This window comes from Prionailurus viverrinus, chromosome A3 (assembly GCF_022837055.1).
Source record: "Prionailurus viverrinus isolate Anna chromosome A3, UM_Priviv_1.0, whole genome shotgun sequence".
NCBI lineage: Eukaryota > Metazoa > Chordata > Mammalia > Carnivora > Felidae > Prionailurus > Prionailurus viverrinus.
Window position 1 is genome coordinate 81,676,347 of NC_062563.1, and position 19,654 is coordinate 81,696,000.

A 19,654-nucleotide genomic window follows, 5' to 3' on the forward strand; every position below is an offset into this window, starting at 1 on the left:
ATACTCTTAATTATTATGGAGAACTGATGGTTACCAGAGGGGAGGTATTTGTGGGGGATGGGTGAAATAGGTGATAGGGATTAAAGAGTACATGTATAATGAGCACTGAGTAATGTATAGAATTGTTGAATCACTGTATTGTACACCTGAAACTACTGTAACACTGTATGCTAACTATTCTGGAATTAAAATAAAAACCTTAATAAAATTTTTTAAAAAGTATACATCACAAAATAACTGACAGCATCATCCTAAATTATAAAAGAACAGCAACTTTGTCATTGAAGTCACATTTAAGAGTGTCCTACTGCCACTATTATTTACTACACAAGAATGAGCAGTATAAATATGGGAAAGGGGAAATGATAATTATTTATACACAACATGCTTGTCCACTTTGGACAAAATAATCAACTGAATAATTATTAGAAATAATTTTTAAATGTTCAAAAATGTAATCCACTAAAAAATTAGTATACAAACATCAATAGTTTCTGGTATACCAACAATCATAAATTAGAAGTTGAATTTAAAAAATATCTTACCCCAAAATAGGAAAAAACTACAATAAAATATAGAGGAGTAAACATGAAATATGCACATATAAAAATATATCTAGGGATGTAAAGGAAAACTTGAATCAATAGAGAGAAACCTGTTATTGAACAGAAGAATTCAGTATTATAAAAATGTTGATTCTTCCTAAAATTAATCCATATATTCATAACTATTCTAATCGAAATCCTCATGAGATTTCCTTTTTTTTTTACAAAGTAACAACCCTAGAGTTCATCTGAAATTTTAAAAACTTATTATAATTCAGAGACATTTTGAAGAGTGCTTCATATTGTACACAAAGTTATAGTAAATGAAATGGTACGGAGAGGGCATGGGGATAGATTATTGGAAATAGAGCCCATAAATTAAATGCTGATAAAACAGGCAGGCAATAGATATATATTTAATAGGCCCAATGTAACAAGCAAGAAGAACTGGTGGGAATCTGTGACAAAAGGGAGAATATAAACCCATTATGGATGGGACATGTGCCACTCTGCTCTGATTGTTGTCTGAAAAATGCAGGTTCACTATTGACAAATAATCCAGTGAGGTTTTTTTTTTTTTTAAGAAAAATCATAAATTAGGTTTTAATGCAATGTCAATTTTTTTTAATTAAGTAAACTTTACCCTCAATGTGGGGCTAGAACTCATGACCCCAACAAGAGTCACATGCTCTTCCAACACAGCCAGCCAGGTGCCCCTGCAATGTCAATTTTTAAATGCTGACTCAAATTCTTAAAATGTGTATGTGTGTGTGTGCATGTGTGCATGTATGTACGTGTGTGTGTGCATGCACGCGCACATGTATGCATGCATATATAGACTATAGTGGATGAGCATGACTTTGTGACTGCTGCCTAAAGTTATTCTGTAATTGTTAGTATGGAATACAGTAAGTTCACAAGTCATGAGAAAATGGATCTTAGGACAAGTGCCCAGAGAGAAGAGAGAAAATAAAGTTGGATCTATGTGTTATTTCTTATGCCAAAATTATTTTCAGTATTAAAGAATAAAATGTAGAATACAAAGTCATAAAGGTGATTAAAAAAAACAGAGGTTGTATGGAACCACAAAAGACCCCGAATAACCAAAGTAATGCTGAAAAGAAAACAAAGCTGAAGGTATCACAATTCCAGACTCAAGCTGTATTACAAAGCTTTAATCATCAAGACAGTATCGTACTGGCACAAAAACAGACACACAGATCAATGGAACAGAATAGAGAAACCAGAAATGGACCCATAAATATATGGCCAACTAATCTTTGACAAAGCAGGAAAGAGTATCCAATGAAAAAAAAAAAACAAGTCTCTTCAGCATATGGTACTGGGAAAACTGGACAGCAAATGCAGAAGAATGAAACTGGACCACTCTCTTACACCATACACAGAAACAAATTCAAAATGGTTGAAAGACCTAAATGTGAGACAGGAAACTATCAAAATCCTACAGGAGAAAACTGGCAGGAACCTCTCTGACGTTGGCCACAGCAACTTCTTACTTGACATGTCTCTGGAAGGAAGGGAAATGAAAGCAAATGTGACCTCGTCAAGATAAAAAGCTTCCACACATCAAATGAAACAATCAACAAAACTAAAAGGCAACTGACAGAATGGGAGAAGATATTTGCAAATGACATATCTGATAAAGGGTTAGTATCCAAAATCTATAAAGAACTTATCAAACTCAACACCTAAAACACAAGTAATCCAGTGAAGAAATGGACAGAAGACACGAATAGACACTTTTCCAAAAAAGACATCCAGATGGCTAACATACATATGCTCAACATCACTCATCATTAGGGAAATACTAATCAAAACCACAATGAGATACCACCTCACACCTGTCAGAATGGCTAAAATTAACAACTCAGGAAACAAGAGATGTTGGCAAGGATGTGGAGAAAGGGGAACCCGTTCACACTGTTGGTGGGAAAGCAAACTGGTACAGCCACTCTGGAAAACAGTATGGAGGTTCCTCAAAAAATTAAAAATAGGGGCACCTGGGTAACTCAGTTGGTTAAGCGTCCGACTTCGGCTCAGGTCATGATCTCACAGTTTGTGGGTTCGAGCCCCACATTGGGCTCTGTGCTGACAGCTCAGAGCTTGGAGCCTGCTTCAGATGCTGTGTCTCCCTCTCTCTCTGCCCCTTCCCCACTCATGCTCTGTCTCTCACTCTCAAAAATAAATAAACATAAAAAAATTTTTTAAAAGTTAAAAATAGGACTACCCTACAACCCAGCAATTGCAATACTACATATTTATCCAAAGGATACAAAAATGCTGATGTGAAGGGGCACACACACCCCAATGTTTAAGCAGCACTGTCAACAATAGCCAAATTATGGAAAGAGCCCAAATGCCCATCAACTGATGAATGGATAAAAAAGATGTGGCAAATATCTACAATGGAATACTACTCAGCAATTAAAGAGAATGAAATCTTGCCATTTCCAACAACGTGGATAGAACTAGAGTGTATATTTTTCTAAGCGAAGTAAGTCAATCAGAGAAAGACATATCATGATGTGAATTTGAGAAACTCAACAGATGAACACAGGGGAAGTGAAGGAAGAGTAAGATAAAAAGAGAGAGGGAGGCAAACCCTAAGAGACTCTTTTTTTTTAATGTTTATTTATTTTTGAGAGAGAGCAAGCACACGCATGAGTGGGGGAGGGGCAGAGAGAAGGAGACACAGAATGTGAAGCAGGCTCCAGGCTCTGAGCTGTCAGCACAGAGCCCGACATGGGGCTCGAACTCACAAACCGTGAGATTATGACCTGAGCCAAAGTCAGCTGTCTAACCAACTGAGCCACCCAGGCGCCCCAACCATAAAAGACTCTTAAATACAGAGAACAAACTGAGGGTTGCTAGAGAGGGTGTGGGGGGGGATGGGTTAAATGTTAAATGGATGATGGGCATTAAGGAGGGCACTTTTCAGGAAGAGCACTGGGTGCCATATGTAAGAGATGAATCACTGGGTTCTACTCCTGAAGCCAAGACTACACCGTATGTTATCTAACTTGAATTTAAATTTTTAAAAAAGGCCAAAAAAAAAAAAAAAAAAGAAAAAAGAAGGTAAGTATTTTTATAATGCTGGGGAGAGAAGTTCTAAGAATTAGGAAACCATAATGCAGAATAGTCATGTATTAATTAACCTTATCAAACTCCTTTAGGAACAACAACAACAACAACATGCATGTAATAGACTGAAAAACGAATGGCAATATGGGAAAGATATTTGCAACAAATGAAAGATTATCAATAATATCCAAAGTTTGCTTAAAAATCCATAAAAAAGGTAAAAATTCCAATGGAATGGATAGACGATTTACAAAAAAACCATTCCAAATGGTCAATAAATTTACAAAGATCCATACATATCCACCAAGGACATGTACATGAAGAGCAACATATTTTATAGTAGCCCTAAACACAACAGAAATGTTCCTGAACATTAGGATAGATAAATAAAATGGGATGTATTCTAATAGTATATGTCATGAGAAGATAAAAGAATATTCAGTAATAAAAATGAACCTAGGGGTGCCTGGGTGGCTCAGTCAGTTAAGCATTCAACTTCGGCTCAGGTCATGATCTCCTGGTTTGTGAGTTTGAGCCCTGCAGTTCAGGCTTGTGAGGAAAACTCAGAGCCTGGAGTCTGCTTCAGATTCTGTGTCTACCTCTCTCTCTGCCCCTCCTCCGCTTGCACTCTGTCTCTCTCTCTCTTTGCAAATGAAATCATTGACAATGATTATTGATTTTTAAATTAATTTCTACTACGTCATTTTGTGTTTTCTGTTTTCCATCTGTTTTTTTTTAATGTTTTGTCCCCCTGTGTGCTGCACCCTCCCCAAATTCTTGCCTTTTTTTGTGATGAATTTGTTCTCATCCAACATATTCACTCTGTTTGTTTGAAAATTATATAATGTTTGCATTTTTTTAGTGATTGCCCCAGAAATTCTACCGTGTACATTTTACTTAATAAAATCTAGTATTGGGGCACCCGGGTGGGTAGTTGGTTAAGCATCTGACTTCGGCTTGGTCATGATCTCGCAGTTCATGGGTTCAAGACCCGCGTCAGGCTCTGTGCTGGCAGCTCAGAGCCTGGAACCTGCTTCGGATTCTGTGTCTCCTTCTCTCTCTTTTCTTTCCCTGCTCGCTCGCGCTCTCTCTCTCTCTCTCTCTCTCTCTCTCTCTCTCTCTCTCAAAATAAATAAAGATTAAAAATAAATAAATTTTAAAAAATAAATAAAACCTAGTATTAGTAGTATCTCTATCTTCTTCTTGAAAAGCATAAAGACTTTAGAATACTTTAACTTCTTCACTCATCTTCTGATTTATATAGTTATTGCCCAGAATTTTATCTTAATTTTTAATCCCTTGAATTAGATGTTAGTGTTTATGTTTTATACTATTGATTTTTATGTTCCTACCAGTTTAGTATTATATTTTGCCCACCATTGCTTCTTGCCTTTCATACCTTCCTTCCTTATAGTTCAGAGAAGATGCTACCCTCCAATGGTCATAGATTGATGTGGAGATCTCAGATCCCATCTCCCCATTCTGCTTGAGCCCTAGGCTTTGTCTCCTACACTCTGAATATACAAGCCTTCCTAAACCAAGCTCCTCACTGCCAGGTGCCAGCACACGCCCTCAAGGCAAACTTTGAGTCTGCTTACTCTAGTGGAATCAAGCATCCTTGCCATTTCTACCTGAGTGTTTCCCTTAGTTTCCTGCCACGCCTTAAGCAAATATTTTAAATATATTATCCAGCATGTTTAGATGATCTGACCAGGAAGTTTTTCTCTGCAAATAATTCTGTGTTATTTCCTAAATATTCTTAGGTAACTATTTTAGTATTCATATTCTTTGAATTGATTTCATATAATGGTTTTACTTACTTTACTGTGTATGCTGCATTAGTGAAAAGTGTAACCAAAAAAGCCATTTAGAAACCAAGCTGGTTAACAACTTTAGTCACAGAATAATTTTTGTGCCTATCATATATATGTATTGCATAAGCTAAGAACCATTTTGAAAGCTAAGAATAATTTCCAAAACACTACCCTTTTTAACCTGAACTCTAAGTATAAATATTGACCCCAACATAATATATATTTCCTTCCAACACCTTATTGTAAAAATTTTCAAACATCCAGGAAAGTTGAATGAATATATTTACCACCTAGATTCTATCATCATTTTACAATATTGTTTTATTACATATCTATCCATCTCCCTTTCTTTCCATCAGTTCCTCTTACTTTTTGTTGCAGTGAAAAGGAAAATACAGGTATCACTAAACTCTGCCTGAAATATTTCATAAACATTGTATTTTTTTTTTAATTTTTTTTCCCACGTTTTTTATTTATTTTTGGGACAGAGAGAAACAGAGCATGAACGGGGGAGGGGCAGAGAGAGAGGGAGACACAGAATCAGAAACAGGCTCCAGGCTCCGAGCCATCAGCCCAGAGCCCGACGCGGGGCTCGAACTCACAGACCGCGAGATCGTGACCTGGCTGAAGTCGGACGCTTAACCGACTGCGCCACCCAGGCGCCCCAAACATTGTATTTTTAAAAAATTTTTAAATGTTTATTTTTGAGAGAGACACAGAGCACAAGTGGGAGAGGGGCAGAGAGAAAAGAAGACACAGAATCTGAAGCAGGCTCCAGGCTCTAGCTGTCAGCACAGAGCCTGACTCGAGGCTCGAACTCACGACCCGTAAGATTATAACCTGAGCTGAAATCGGACACTTTGCTGACTGATGAGCCACCCAGGTGCCCCACAAACATCTTATTTTTATTTCTAGGCAATAAAGTTCCCTTTTCCAACTTACTTGCTTACCATTTTCTAATAATTGAAAAGCATGACGCTATCTCTGTGCCACAATCACATTGTTCCATAGGAGTCAGAAAACAGTAGTCTTATAGTTAAGAGGGGAAATAAACAAGTAGAATCAATTAATTTTTAATCCTTTATAATATGTTTCCATGTTAGGAAAATAAGTTTCATATGTGGCACATTCACTTGAAATATTTGCCCTTTTATGTCATCAATATCTAGGAGTTCCTATTATAGTTTCTATTTGTTTATAATGAAAAGTTCTTACTTGTTAATACCTTCCTATTCAGTAGTTCTGGAGGACTATTCTATTTCATGAAGACAGGTGAACAATCATCTTCTGAGCTTAGGCAGTTGCATTTGCATTCTGTGATATTATGATTTATAGTAAGAAATATGTATTTGGTTTTATCCCATTCCTAAAATCCTTAGAATTTCCTAAAAGAAAAGAAAGTCTTTTATTATTTGTAACAAGCCCCTTTCAACTACATCTGAGTTTACATTACAGAGGAGACTTTGTGAAAGCCCCTAGCATGGAGGCTGGTTGTCAGTGGAACCAAGCACATGATTAGAGGATTGGAAATTTCAGCCCTATCCCCAGACCTGGGGCTGGAGAGAGGGTTTGGAGGTTGAGTTATAACCAATGGCCAATTATTTAATCAATCATGCCTACGTAATGAAGCCTGCATAAAATATCCAAAAGGAACGGGTTCAAAAAGGTTCCAAACTTGGTGAACAAGTGGAAGTGCTGGGAGGGTGGCACTCCTGGAGAGGGAATGGAGGCTTCATGTCCCTTCTCCTATAACTTGCCCTAAGCATCTCTTCATCTGGCTGTTCACCTGTATCCTTTAAAACATCCTTTAAGGGGGTGCCTGGGTGACTCAGTAGGCTAAGCATCTGACTTCTGCTCAGGTCATGATCTTACGGTTCATGAGTTTGAGCCCCACGTCAGGCTCTGTGCTCACAGCTCAGAGCCTGGAGCCTGTTTCAGATTCTGTGTCTCCCTCTCTCTTCCCCTCCCCTGCTCATGCTCGCTCACTCACTCACTCTCTCTCTCTCTCTCTGAAAAATAAATAAATGTTCAAAAAAATTTTTAATTAATATAAATAAATAAAACATCCTTTAAAATACTGGCAATAGTAAGTAAACTGCTCTTCTGAGTTCTGTGAGCTGCTCTAGCTAATTATCAAATCTGAGAAGGGGGTAGCAGGAAACTCCAATTTGTAGCCAAATTGGACAGAAGCTGTGGGTAACCTGGGGACTTATTACTTGCAGATGGCAGCTGAAATAAGGGCACTCCTGTAGGATTGATAACTTTACATGTGTGGTCTGTGTTAACTCTGGTTACTGTCAGAATTGAATTGAATTCTAGAACACCCTGCAGGTGTCAGAGATTGGTCAGTGTGGGGGGAAAAAACTCCCACCTATCTGGTGTCAAGAGAGTGAGTATGGGAATAAAGGAAAACACACTGAATTTTTTTCTAGACAACTTCTATAGGTAAGCGTCTTACAACTTAATGATTTTATGAAATAGACTGCATCATCTATTTAAAATTTTACTATAGTAAACATTTTATTTAGCTGTTTTATCAATATTGTACCTCTACTGCTTTCTATCTTCAATGTTAAAAGCCATGATTTGCATTTACAGGGAACTTTTTTTTTTTTTTTAAATTTTTTTTTTACGTTTATTTATTTTTGAGACAGAGCATGAACGGGGGAGGGGCAGAGAGAGAGGGAGACAGAATTGGAAGCAGGCTCTAGGCTCTGAGCCATCGGCCCAGAGCCCGACGCGGGGCTCGAACTCGCGGACCGCGAGATGGTGACCTGAGCTGAAGTCGGACGCTCAACCGACTGAGCCACCCAGGCGCCCCTACAGGGAACATTTCTTGATGAAAATTTATCACTTGGAACACATACAAAAAGGTGTCAAGAAAGGACATGAGAAATCAGTTTTAAAGTTTAGATTCATTTGCATTTGGAGGAAGACTGTCAAGATAAGTTTTCATACTTGCTAATGACAAAAAGATCCGTGTACTTCCTCTAATGTCAAGATAAAAACAAAATTGTATCAAAAATAGTTATTTTAATAACCAAAATGGATTACTGTCCTCATACATGCATACTATGACCTCATGCGTTATATGCTGTGTGAAATTAAAATCAATGTAATATTTTATTCTTCTTTACCAAAAGAGCCCAATCTGGACTCAGGCAGTCTCAGTCAGCTTTACCAATGAGTGACCTTAGGTACATCCCTATTCTGCATGGTGCTTCTTTTCTTCATCTTTAACTTGAAATTCTTTATGATGGTCTTTACTGTTTAGGACTTATTCCATTATCTAATAACACTTTTTAGAGTATTAATATACTGGCTAGACAAGGTACGGGCAGTAATGCAATTCTAGCACTTCACAAATACAAAGAAGTATTTAGCCTGTTCCTCTTCCGCTAAGCAGGAGAACTTCACAGCAGATTAAAAAAAAGAATAATTCCAATTTAAACTATTTCATTTAATTTCTTCTAAATGTATGCTTTTTTCATAATGTCATATATAGCCTACTATCAAAAGAACTAATAAACACTCATGATAACTGAAATAGTAGCAAAGCGTGCAAAAAAGGAAATGAGAAAATCCTGATATACCCCAAGGAAAAACATTTAATTCTAGGAATAACCTTTTTTGGGCTCTTTAGGCAGGAGGTAAATTCAGAAACAAGGAAAACAAAATATAGAACAAAGCAAAGAAGTCCAAATAAATGTGACATCCGCCCTAGTATTTTTGGCATTTGTTCACACATAGAAAACAGCTTCATTCAGGATGAAGAGTCTCTTGAAATATGCTAAAATCTTTCAGATAAAAAGGCAAGATTCAATTACAGATCATAATTCATGCAATATATCAACATTTCTCAACTTTTAAGACTGTTTTCCAAAGGCTTCACTGTTAGGTAGAGACCAAAGTACCACTTAATAGTTTATTTATTTGTCAAATAATGATACCCTCTTACAGGGTATGTTCTGAGAAAAAAGGAGAGATAATACATGAAATTGTTTGAAAGAGTTAAAAAGAACTATGACAGATTATAAATGAAATTAAAACTCAAAATTCAACTCGATGTAATACTTACCTTTGGTACATGAAGTTGATAATTCTCTTACTTCCTGTTATAAAATACATGATATATAAAAGTATACAACACATATATTTAATTAAAAGAATAATAGTTTTTGATGGACCCTGATGCATATCCCTCTCATCTTAAAAAATGGAACATTACTAGGGCACCTGGGTGGCTCAGTCAGTTAAGCATCCAACTCTTGATTTTGGCTCAGGTCATGATCTCACAGTTGTGAGTTGCTCTCTCTCCATCTCCCTCCCCCTCTCTCTCAAAAAAATAAAAATAAAAATAAAATAAATAAAATTGACTTTACAAATAAAATTGGCTTTACATAGTTAGTATTGTTTGCTTTCATATTAAAGGGGAAGTTATATTCAAGCATTCTGATGATGTGTAAAAGCCCTAAACAATATTCAAATATATTCATTAAAAGGAAAACAAGAACATATTAAAGAGTATCAAGAGAAGATCTGTTTTTTCTCTTAGGAAATGGACTATTAGCAAACAGCCACATTATGGAATATTCTAATTAAAGAAGATGGTTCCTTAAATAGGTAGTCTGACATTAATCAATCCCAAGATATTGTTCACCTGAGCAAGTGATGGAAGAATCTTCTTGCATATTTGCTGATTTCATCTCTGTATTCCAATATAGTTGTATCCAGAAGTGGTCTTGTTGGAGCATAGAAGGTTCCAAGGCTTGCCTCAAGCTGTGCTGTGGAATTCAAACATAGCAGCATTGAAACAAGTGAAACTCCTTCAATTACAACAGAATACTCATGTTTGCAGTCAGTCAGGTTTTGCAAACTTGGATGAAATATGAGCTTGTTGCAGGAAAGATGAAATTAAAATATGACAGCTGGTACAAAAACAAACCTGTGTATAAACTTTCACTTGAGGCAAAGCTGACAATGACTCTGAGCAACAAAAAGCTGTCAAAACTGAAGAAATCCATAATGAACCAACCTCTCACCACAAATGGGTAATTAAAACAGTGACTCATCAAAGTAACACAGTTTGAACTAGTATTTCCAGTAGAATCAACTCACAGTGTGCTGAACATTTACTCTTTACCTAAAAGGAGAAAACTAACCTTTTTGCACTGGGGATTGAAAGAAGTATTAGGAATGTTTTAAATAAACATTTAAAAATAAATACAGCCCTACTGAAGTAATAACATCCTTCTAAGACAATTTTAAAGAAACAGTGAAAGTCCCCATACCTTCCCTAAATCTCATTCTAATAAACAAGATTGTTGGTTTTGTCCAAGTGTGAAAGCTAACACCCCTGGGAGGGATGTCATGCTAATCTGCTCTTGGTCAACTGACACCTTCCTAGGAAAAAAGGATTGGAGAGCAAGTTTTGATAAACCAGAGGGCTAGAGACTGGGAGAAAAAGGCACATTTTGCCTACTTCATAATTTTACCAAGCCATGCCTTTGGGGTTGTGTTTTCTCCCCCAAACACCTGGAAGTTATATAATTACAATAATGGTGAGCACTGTTTGAGAAAACTTCAGCTTACAGTAAAACTCCATTGATTTTTATGCCACTAAGTGCTAGAGTGAATAAAAAATTCCTTATTTAGCAAAACTCTAGTTTTAGGTATATTTGGGTTTGAAAGTATTAAATACCTCATCAGAGTAATTGCTATGGACTTGGCTAAGCTGTTAGTAATTTCTTTTTTTTAATCTCAAATCTAGACAGTAAAGTAAGATGAACTTCAGAGGTATTTTCTTTCAAAGCAGCAGTCAATTTAGATTAAAATTGAATACAGCAATGCTATTGTGAAAACAAGCCAGAGCCTCTTGCCATTGCTTGTTTTCTTGACAGCATGTTTCGTACTTCTGCAATGTTCAAACCTATATGGAACACTCATAACTCCCAGCACAGTTACAGATTCATTAGATAGCCCAGCTTGATGTTTAAGGCAGAAATGAAGATCTCAAAGATAACCACAACACAGCACAAATGAAAGAACTCACTGGGTTCCACTAATAAAAGGAAAACAAATTACCATGTCAAGTTTGTTAGATTCGGACAGAATAAATCTCAACAGAGAAGAATTCTGAATGTTTTAGAAATGTATTTTGCAGTTACTTGGGGGGAAATGCATATACCTACTTAAAATGTGCATATTCTGATAATCCAGCATCATGCAAGTCTTTTATTTTAATAGCCTAGTATCATACAAGCTTTTCATTTCCCTATCTTCCCAACACGGTGCCTTGAAAATATCCTTTATTAAAGCAAGAATCTGATAATGCCCATTTGTGAATTCCCTAATAACCTTTCTTACAACACTGGAATCTTACAACACAAATTCACCAAGGTGCTAGCAATTTCTCAGTGTCGTTGAGTGACAGTCAATATTTTATCTTCTCTACAATTCTTCAACTGTAAATTTAGCATCTCTTACACATATTGTGTATACTATAACAGGCTTTCCTTACATATTCTGCTTTTTAACCCCCTACTATGTACCTAATCTCTGAGAGTGTACCAATACTAAGAAATAAGTACTTGAGATAACTCTGTAGGCAGAAATATTACAGTAATATCTAGTAACCTAATTTAAAGTTATACTCTTCTTTTTGTTTTTAACTAATATTCATTAAATACCTATGGTAGGCCAAGCATTGTGCTAGGCATTTTCTCACTGTAGAAATACTGGACCCTCCAGAGATGGGTTGGACTACCTCCAAAGAGCACATTCAATTAACATTAAATAAATATTTATTGTGGGCCTCCTAAGAGTTGCGCCAAGTCCCATGATGTGAACTTCCTGAAGGAACCTGTTCTTTAAAATTACTAAAATGCAGGTTAGGTACAGAATTTTATCTACACAATTTGGTTACTTTGGAAACATAATGAAATGGAAGAAGAAAATCTATAAACATTCAAAGAAAATAGTAGGGAAAAAGCTCTCCAGTGAAGACCTTTTGACATATTTCCTGCTTTCTCTACCTTGTAAATTACCTAGGGACATTTTTCATTGTCCAGGACTTCCCATCATTAATGTCAATGCTTCTTGCAAAGATTTGAAATAAAGACACAAGTGCAAGAATGTTTAGGTGCATTTTATATTAATAACTCATAATAAAAATAACATACACTGGATAATTGGAAAATACAAAAATGAATTTCATTACTGTATGTGCACATTATTTTTCTCTTTTTTTTAAAAAAGTGTCTTATCTGAGGGGCGCCTGGCTGGCTCAAGTCAGTAGAGCAGGCAACTCTTGATCTTGGGGTGGTGAGTTCAAGCTCCATGCTGTGCACAGAGCTCACTTAAAAAACAATGTCTTTATCTGAGATCCTATGGGCATAATTACTTACTGAAGGAAAGCAGAGGAATCCAAGTAGGCAGAGAGGTATCGGAACTACCAGTTAAAATGAAAACAAGGAGTAGCAGCCTGGGCCACAATTCTCTCATTCTCTCTCTCTCTCTCTCTCTCTCTCTCTCTCTCTCTCTCACACACACACACACACACACACACACACAGCACACACACAAATCAGTGGTAAGGACTACCATCTAGACAAAAGACTTGGAGTATGAGAGAAAAATACTGATGTCTAAAATGAAGGAAGAATAAGGACCTTTATTTGGGGCCCTCTGTCTACCAGCCCCTACAGAGTACATGGAATTCTCAATTAAAGTTTAAGATCTGAGCATATTACACACATGAACTTAGACTGAAATGTACAATGACTGCATTGTGAGTTCCAACACAGGTATACACAAAAAAAGTTGTTCTTTATGTTGACAAATACTACACGCTAAGTACCATATGGATAATTATTTGATATCTGATCTTGTCAGTTTTAATAGGGCATTAACATTTGTCTTTTAATCTCTGATAATACAATTCAAAAAATCCTCAAAACATAGTGGACTCAATAAAATGTACTTCATATATATACACAAAATCCATTTATGAAATATATTCCATGTCTGACCTTCTCTCTCTGGAGTGAGCTTTTGTCTAAGAAGATGGTTCACAATGGCACTCATGCTGATAAAGCACTGGTGGCCCAGAGTGTCCCAGTTCATACTGCTCAGGATATTTATCGCCTCATATATCTCATCACAGTGAATGTATTGGAATATGATGTCTATCAGGCCCAGCTGTCCTCGTGTGAAGATACCTGTCACAAAAAAGTAAAACCAAGTGATTCTTTTGAAAATAACAAGTAGATTAACAAACATAGAGTTAACATTTCCATAAAGGAAAAATAATCATTTCCTGCATAAGTGCTAGAAATGTGAGATTTAGGGGGGCAAGAATAATATGATTTTGTGGCTACCAGCTACCAACTCCATCTATCTTATGCCTGTCATTCAGCATATATTAATTAATTTATACTCCACATAATCAAACTATGTTCACATCAAAGGCCTGTCTTTAAACATATACAGCAGAGGCCTAAACAACAGATGGGGAAAATAGGGTTAGCTTTTGCGGTCTACCTAAAGATTCTTCTCTTGTTTATTCACTTTTAGGTAGACCACAATAGCTAACCCTATTTTTCGCACCAGTTGTTTAGGCCTCTGTTATATACATTTACAGACAGGGTTTTGATGTGAACACAATTCTTATTGACTAGCTCTATTAGTTCTAAGTTGCCTTGACTCTTCAGCCCCACATACTTTGGTGTGGGTGGGGATAAGTACAAATAGCCATGACAAATATGACTATATATATGCTTTGAAGTCTGTTTTTATTAATGGGTGCTCTCAATTGATAGTTTTTTCATAGATACCACATACGAATTTAGTTTAAATTGGCATTTAAAGACTATTCTTTTTGGGGCACCTGGGTGGCTCAGTTGGTTAAGCGTCCAACTCTTGGTTTCAGCTCAGGTCATGATCTCACGGCTTCATGGGTTTGAGCCCCATGTCAGGCTCTCTGCTGGCAGTGCAGAGCCTACTTGGGATTCTCTCTCTCCTCTAGCTGCCCTTTCCTCACTCATGCTGTCTCTGTCTCTCTCAAAATAAATGAATAAAAACTTTAAAAAAATTTGAAAAAGTAAAGACTATTCTTTTCTACTGAAGAAATGATCAGTGTTAATCCTGCTAGTGATGCCCTTCACAGCTAATATTTACTATAAAATATCTTGGCACAATATAAGTACATTAGTTTATCCTTTTAAAATGAAAGAAATCGGGACTCCTGGGTGGCTCAGTCGACTTCGGCTCAGGTCATGATCTCACGGTCTGTGAGTTGGAGCCCCGCGTTGGGCTCTGTGCTGACAGCACAGAGCCTGGAGCCTGCTTCAGATTCTGTGTCTCCCTCTCTCTGACCCTCTCCCGTTCATGTTCTGTCTCTCTCTGTATCAAGTATAAATAAACATTAAAAAAAATTTTTTTAAATAAACATTAAAAAATTTTTTTAAATAAAAAAATGAAAGAAATCCACTTTTTTTTATTAAAAAAATTTTTTTAATGCTTATTTATTTTTGAGAGAGAGAAACAAAGTGTGAGCAGGGGAGGGGCCGAGAGAGGAAGACACAGAATCTGAGGCAGGCTCTAGGCTCTGAGCTGTCAGCACAGGGTCCAACGTGAGGCTTGAACTCACGAAATGTGAGATCATGACCTGAACCAAAGTCGGACGTGTAACCAAATGAGCCACCCAGGCGCCCCAAAGAAAATCCACTTCTAATGTAAGAGAAGCAAGGCCACAAAACAAAGGTGGGGCATTCTATTCTAATTTTATCATCTTTTATACATCCTTGATTTCATTTGAAACTAACAATTTCTGTGTAATTAAATGACAGTAAGTATTAGGGCTTTTAAGCAGGGTGGGTTTTTTTTTTTAATCTTTTAAAAATGGTTGGCTATAAAATACTTTTTCTTCAAAAGTAGCAATGTTTATTGATTTGAGTGAGTCCATAAAAATTTCTCAGTACAAATAATCATAAAACCAAATGAGAAAATGTATATAAAATTATTTATAAGCTGTAAAGTATATAAAATATTACTGCAATTCTTCTTTTTATTACTATCATCATCAACATCATTTAACTGGAATAGTTACAGGTTTTAGGATTTTTAAAAATACATTAGTTCATGCAAATGATGCCAAAATTCTTCATACTAACTTCAAGTCACATCAAAATAAGAATTTGTGCTATATGTAACAGGACTCAACTTGATAGGGAATCTGGGGAATTGCCCTAACCATACCAAGCAATAAAACCTCACTATTCTTTCTGTGTTGGTAGAATCATGAATGGTACTATCCAAAAGCCTTCGCAAGCTTGCAGTCAAGCACTGTAAACTCTCATAAATCAGGGTGGTTCCTTGGCAGTAGATATCAATGTGTAGGAACTTTATAGGAAACCAAAAATATCTGAAATCTGTTGATTCTGCTCGTACCCTAAGCAATACCTCTAGAAAGAGAAGAAACTTATTTGCTGAGAAAAAACACTAACATATAATCATAATCATGTTCAAAAGAGGATGAAGGGAAAAATCTTAAAAAGTAGCCAAAGAAAAAAGACACAGGCACAAAGATATGAAAAACTGCAAAATTTGTTTCTGAAATTATGCAAGCCAGAAGACAACAGCAAGACTTTTAAAAATGCTTAGATAAAAATGAATTAAACTAAAATTCTGTACCTTCATAATAAAGAGTTGGAAATTAATGAAGAACCATAACAATCTTAAATATTACTAATAATAGAGTTCTGAAATAAAGCAAAAATTGATAGAACTAAAAGGAGAAAAAGTGAAAGCCACAATTATAATTGGAATTTCCTCATTCACTAGTTGAGAGAACACATAAACAAAATCAGCAAAAATAGAAAATACTTGAAAAACATTATCAGTGAATTTGACCTGACATTTATAAAACACTTCACTTAACAGCAAAATACATTCTTTTTAAATGTAAATAGAATATCAACCAAGATGGATCATATTCAGGGGGCTAAAACAAACCTCAATAAATTTAACTGTTTTGAAATCATACAGAGTAGGTTCTTCTGACCACAACAGAATTAAATTGGATATCAATACAGAAAGATACCTGGAAAATCTCCAAATATTTAGAAATTAATCAACATTCTTTTAAATAAACTATGATTTAAAGAAGAAACCACAAAGTAAATTAGGAAATATTTTGAAATGAATAAAAACAAAAAGGAGTGCCTGGGCGGCTCAGTTGATTAAGCATCCGACATCAGTTCAGGTCATGATTTTATGATTCATGAGTTCAATCCCTGCATCGGGCTCTGCACTGACAGTGGGAAGCCTGTTTGGGATTCTCTCTCTCTCCCTCTCTGAGATTTAGAAAGGAAAATATAAATAAATAACATAAAAATATAACATCAAAACTTGTGAGATGTAGCTATAGCAGTACTTAGAGGGAAATTTCTAGCTTTAAGTGTTTTAATTAGAAAAGAAGGAAGGTCTAAAATCAACAATCCCAGCTTCCCACATTAAGAACCTAGGGAAAGTAGAGTAAATTACACCTAAAGTAAATAGAAGGATGGAAATGATAAAAATAAGAACTAGTAAATAAAGAATAGAGAAAACCAATGAAATCAACAGCTAGTTCTTTGAAATGATCAGTAAAACTGACCAATCTTGACCTAAATTCATAAAAAAAAGAAAGCAGACATAACTTACCAATATCAAGAATAAAGACTACAGAACTACACACATTAAAAAATAGTAATATGAATAACTTTATACAAATAAACATAACGTTTCTCCACATCCTCTCCAGCATCTATAGTCTCCTGATTTGTTCATTTTGGCCACTCTGACTGGCGTGAGGTGATACCTGAGTGTGGTTTTGATTTGTATTTCCCTGATAAAGAGCGACGCTGAACATCTTTTCATGTGCCTGTTGGCCATCCGGATGTCTTCTTTAGAGAAGTGTCTATTCATGTTTTCTGCCCATTTCTTCACTGGGTTATTTGTTTTTCGGGTGTGGAGTTTGGTGAGCTCTTTATAGATTTTGGATACTAGCCCTTTGTCCGATATGTCATTTGCGAATATCTTTTCCCATTCCGTTGGTTGCCTTTTAGTTTTGTTGGTTGTTTCCTTTGCTGTGCAGAAGCTTTTTATCTTCATAAGGTCCCAGTAATTCTCTTGCACTGTTGGTGGGAATGCAAATTGGTGCAGCCGCTCTGGAAAGCAGTGTGGAGGTTCCTCAGAAAATTAAAAATAGACCTACCCTATGACCCAGCAATAGCACTGCTAGGAATTTATCCAAGGGATACAGGAGTACTGATGCATAGGGCCACTTGTACCCCAATGTTCATAGCAGCACTCTCAACAATAGCCAAATTATGGAAAGAGCCTAAATGTCCATCAACTGATGAATGGATAAAGAAATTGTGGTTTATATACACAATGGAATATTACGTGGCAATGAGAAAAAATGAAATATGGCCTTTTGTAGCAACGTGGATGGAACTGGAGAGTGTGATGCTAAGTGAAATAAGCCATACAGAGAAAGACAGATACCATATGGTTTCACTCTTATGTGGATCCTGAGAAACTTAACAGGAACCCATGGGGGAGGGGAAGGAAAAAAAAAAAAAAAAAGAAAAGAGGTTAGAGTGGGAGAGAGCCAAAGCATAAGAGACTGTTAAAAACTGAGAACAAACTGAGGGTTGATGGGGGGTGGGAGAGAGGAGAGGGTGGGTGATGGGTATTGAGGAGGGTACCTTTTGGGATGAGCACTGGGTGTTGTATGGAAACCAATTTGTCAATAAATTTCATAAAAAAAAAAAAGAACATAAAAAAAAACAAATAAACATAACGTAAATGAGATGGATAACTTGAAGGACTCAAACTATCAAAGCTCTTGCAAGAAGGAATAGATAACTTGAATGACTCTATATTATTTAAATTTGAATTCATAGTTAAAGAATCTTTCAACACACATGTACATACATGCATGTACACACACACACATGCACACACACACACACACACACACACACACACACACACCCTTCATGTCCAGATGCCTTCATTGGTGAATTCTCCCAAATATCAGAAGAAGAAATAATATTAACTCTACACAACTCAATATACAAGAAGAGAGAGCACTTGACAATTTATTTCATCATGTTAGCATTAATTACAGTGATGTAAAAAATGACAGAGACAGTACAGGAAAAGACAGAGAAAACTACAGACCAATATCTCCCATAAACAGATACAAAAATCCTTAACAAAGTATTAGCAAGTCTAGCAATATATTAAAAAGATCATAGATCATGAACAAGAGAGATTTATCCCACAAATGCAAGCTGCTAAAACATCTGGAAACTAATCAATATAATTGACCATATGACCAGAAAAAACCTAATAATTTCAACAGATGCAAAAAAAAAAACTTGAAAAAATTCAATATCTACTCAAGATAATATCTTAGCCAATTAGGAATGGAAGGAAGGGGACTTCCTCAACCTAATAACATTAATACTAATAGTGAAAAGACTAAATGCTTTCCATCTAAGATCTGAAACAAAGCAAGGCTGTCCTCCCTTGCCACCTCACTTAATACTGTACTGGAGATTCCAGCTGATATAATAAGGAAACAAAATAAAAGGCATACAGGCTGAATAAGAATATGTAAAACTTTTTAAATGCCATTGTCATAGTCATCTCAGAAAGTCCTAAAGAATCTACAAAAACATTATTACAACTGGAAATGAGTTTAACAGGGTACATGGTCAAGATTTTAAAATTTTATTTCCATATAATCCCAATGAACAATTAAAATTGTAATTAAAAATACTATTTGCAGTAGCACCCAAAAATATGAACAAAGTATGCATAAGATCTTTACACTTAAAATCAAAAAACACTGCTGAGAGAAATTTTATTGTTTTTAATTTTTTAATAAACTTTATTTATTTATTTATTTATTTATTTATTTATTTATTTAGAGGTGGAGGGAGAGAGACAAAATGCAAGTAGGAGAGGGACAGAGAGAGAATCCCAAGCAGGCTCTGCACTGAGCACAGAGCCCGAGTTGGGGCTTGATACCAGGAACTGCAAGATCATGACCTGGGCCAAAATCAAAAGTCAGATGCTTAACCAACTGAGACACCCAGGTGCCCAAAAATCACTGCTGAGAGAAGTTTTAAAAGATTT

The 19,654-nt window shown here is 36.0% G+C and overlaps 1 protein-coding gene across 5 annotated transcripts in view; it reads right to left on the reverse strand.

Annotated features, from left to right (window-relative positions):
- Positions 1–19,654, reverse strand: part of WDPCP (WD repeat containing planar cell polarity effector) — a 381,390-nt gene that overhangs the window by 217,932 nt on the left and 143,804 nt on the right. For all 5 annotated transcript variants that reach the window (XM_047852290.1, XM_047852288.1, XM_047852289.1 and 2 more), the window contains 2 exons: positions 13,492–13,680; positions 10,122–10,245 (listed from right to left, as the gene is read on the reverse strand). In XM_047852290.1, coding sequence (XP_047708246.1) covers positions 10,122–10,245; positions 13,492–13,680 — 313 coding nt within the window. The remainder of the gene's footprint in view (positions 1–10,121; positions 10,246–13,491; positions 13,681–19,654) is intronic.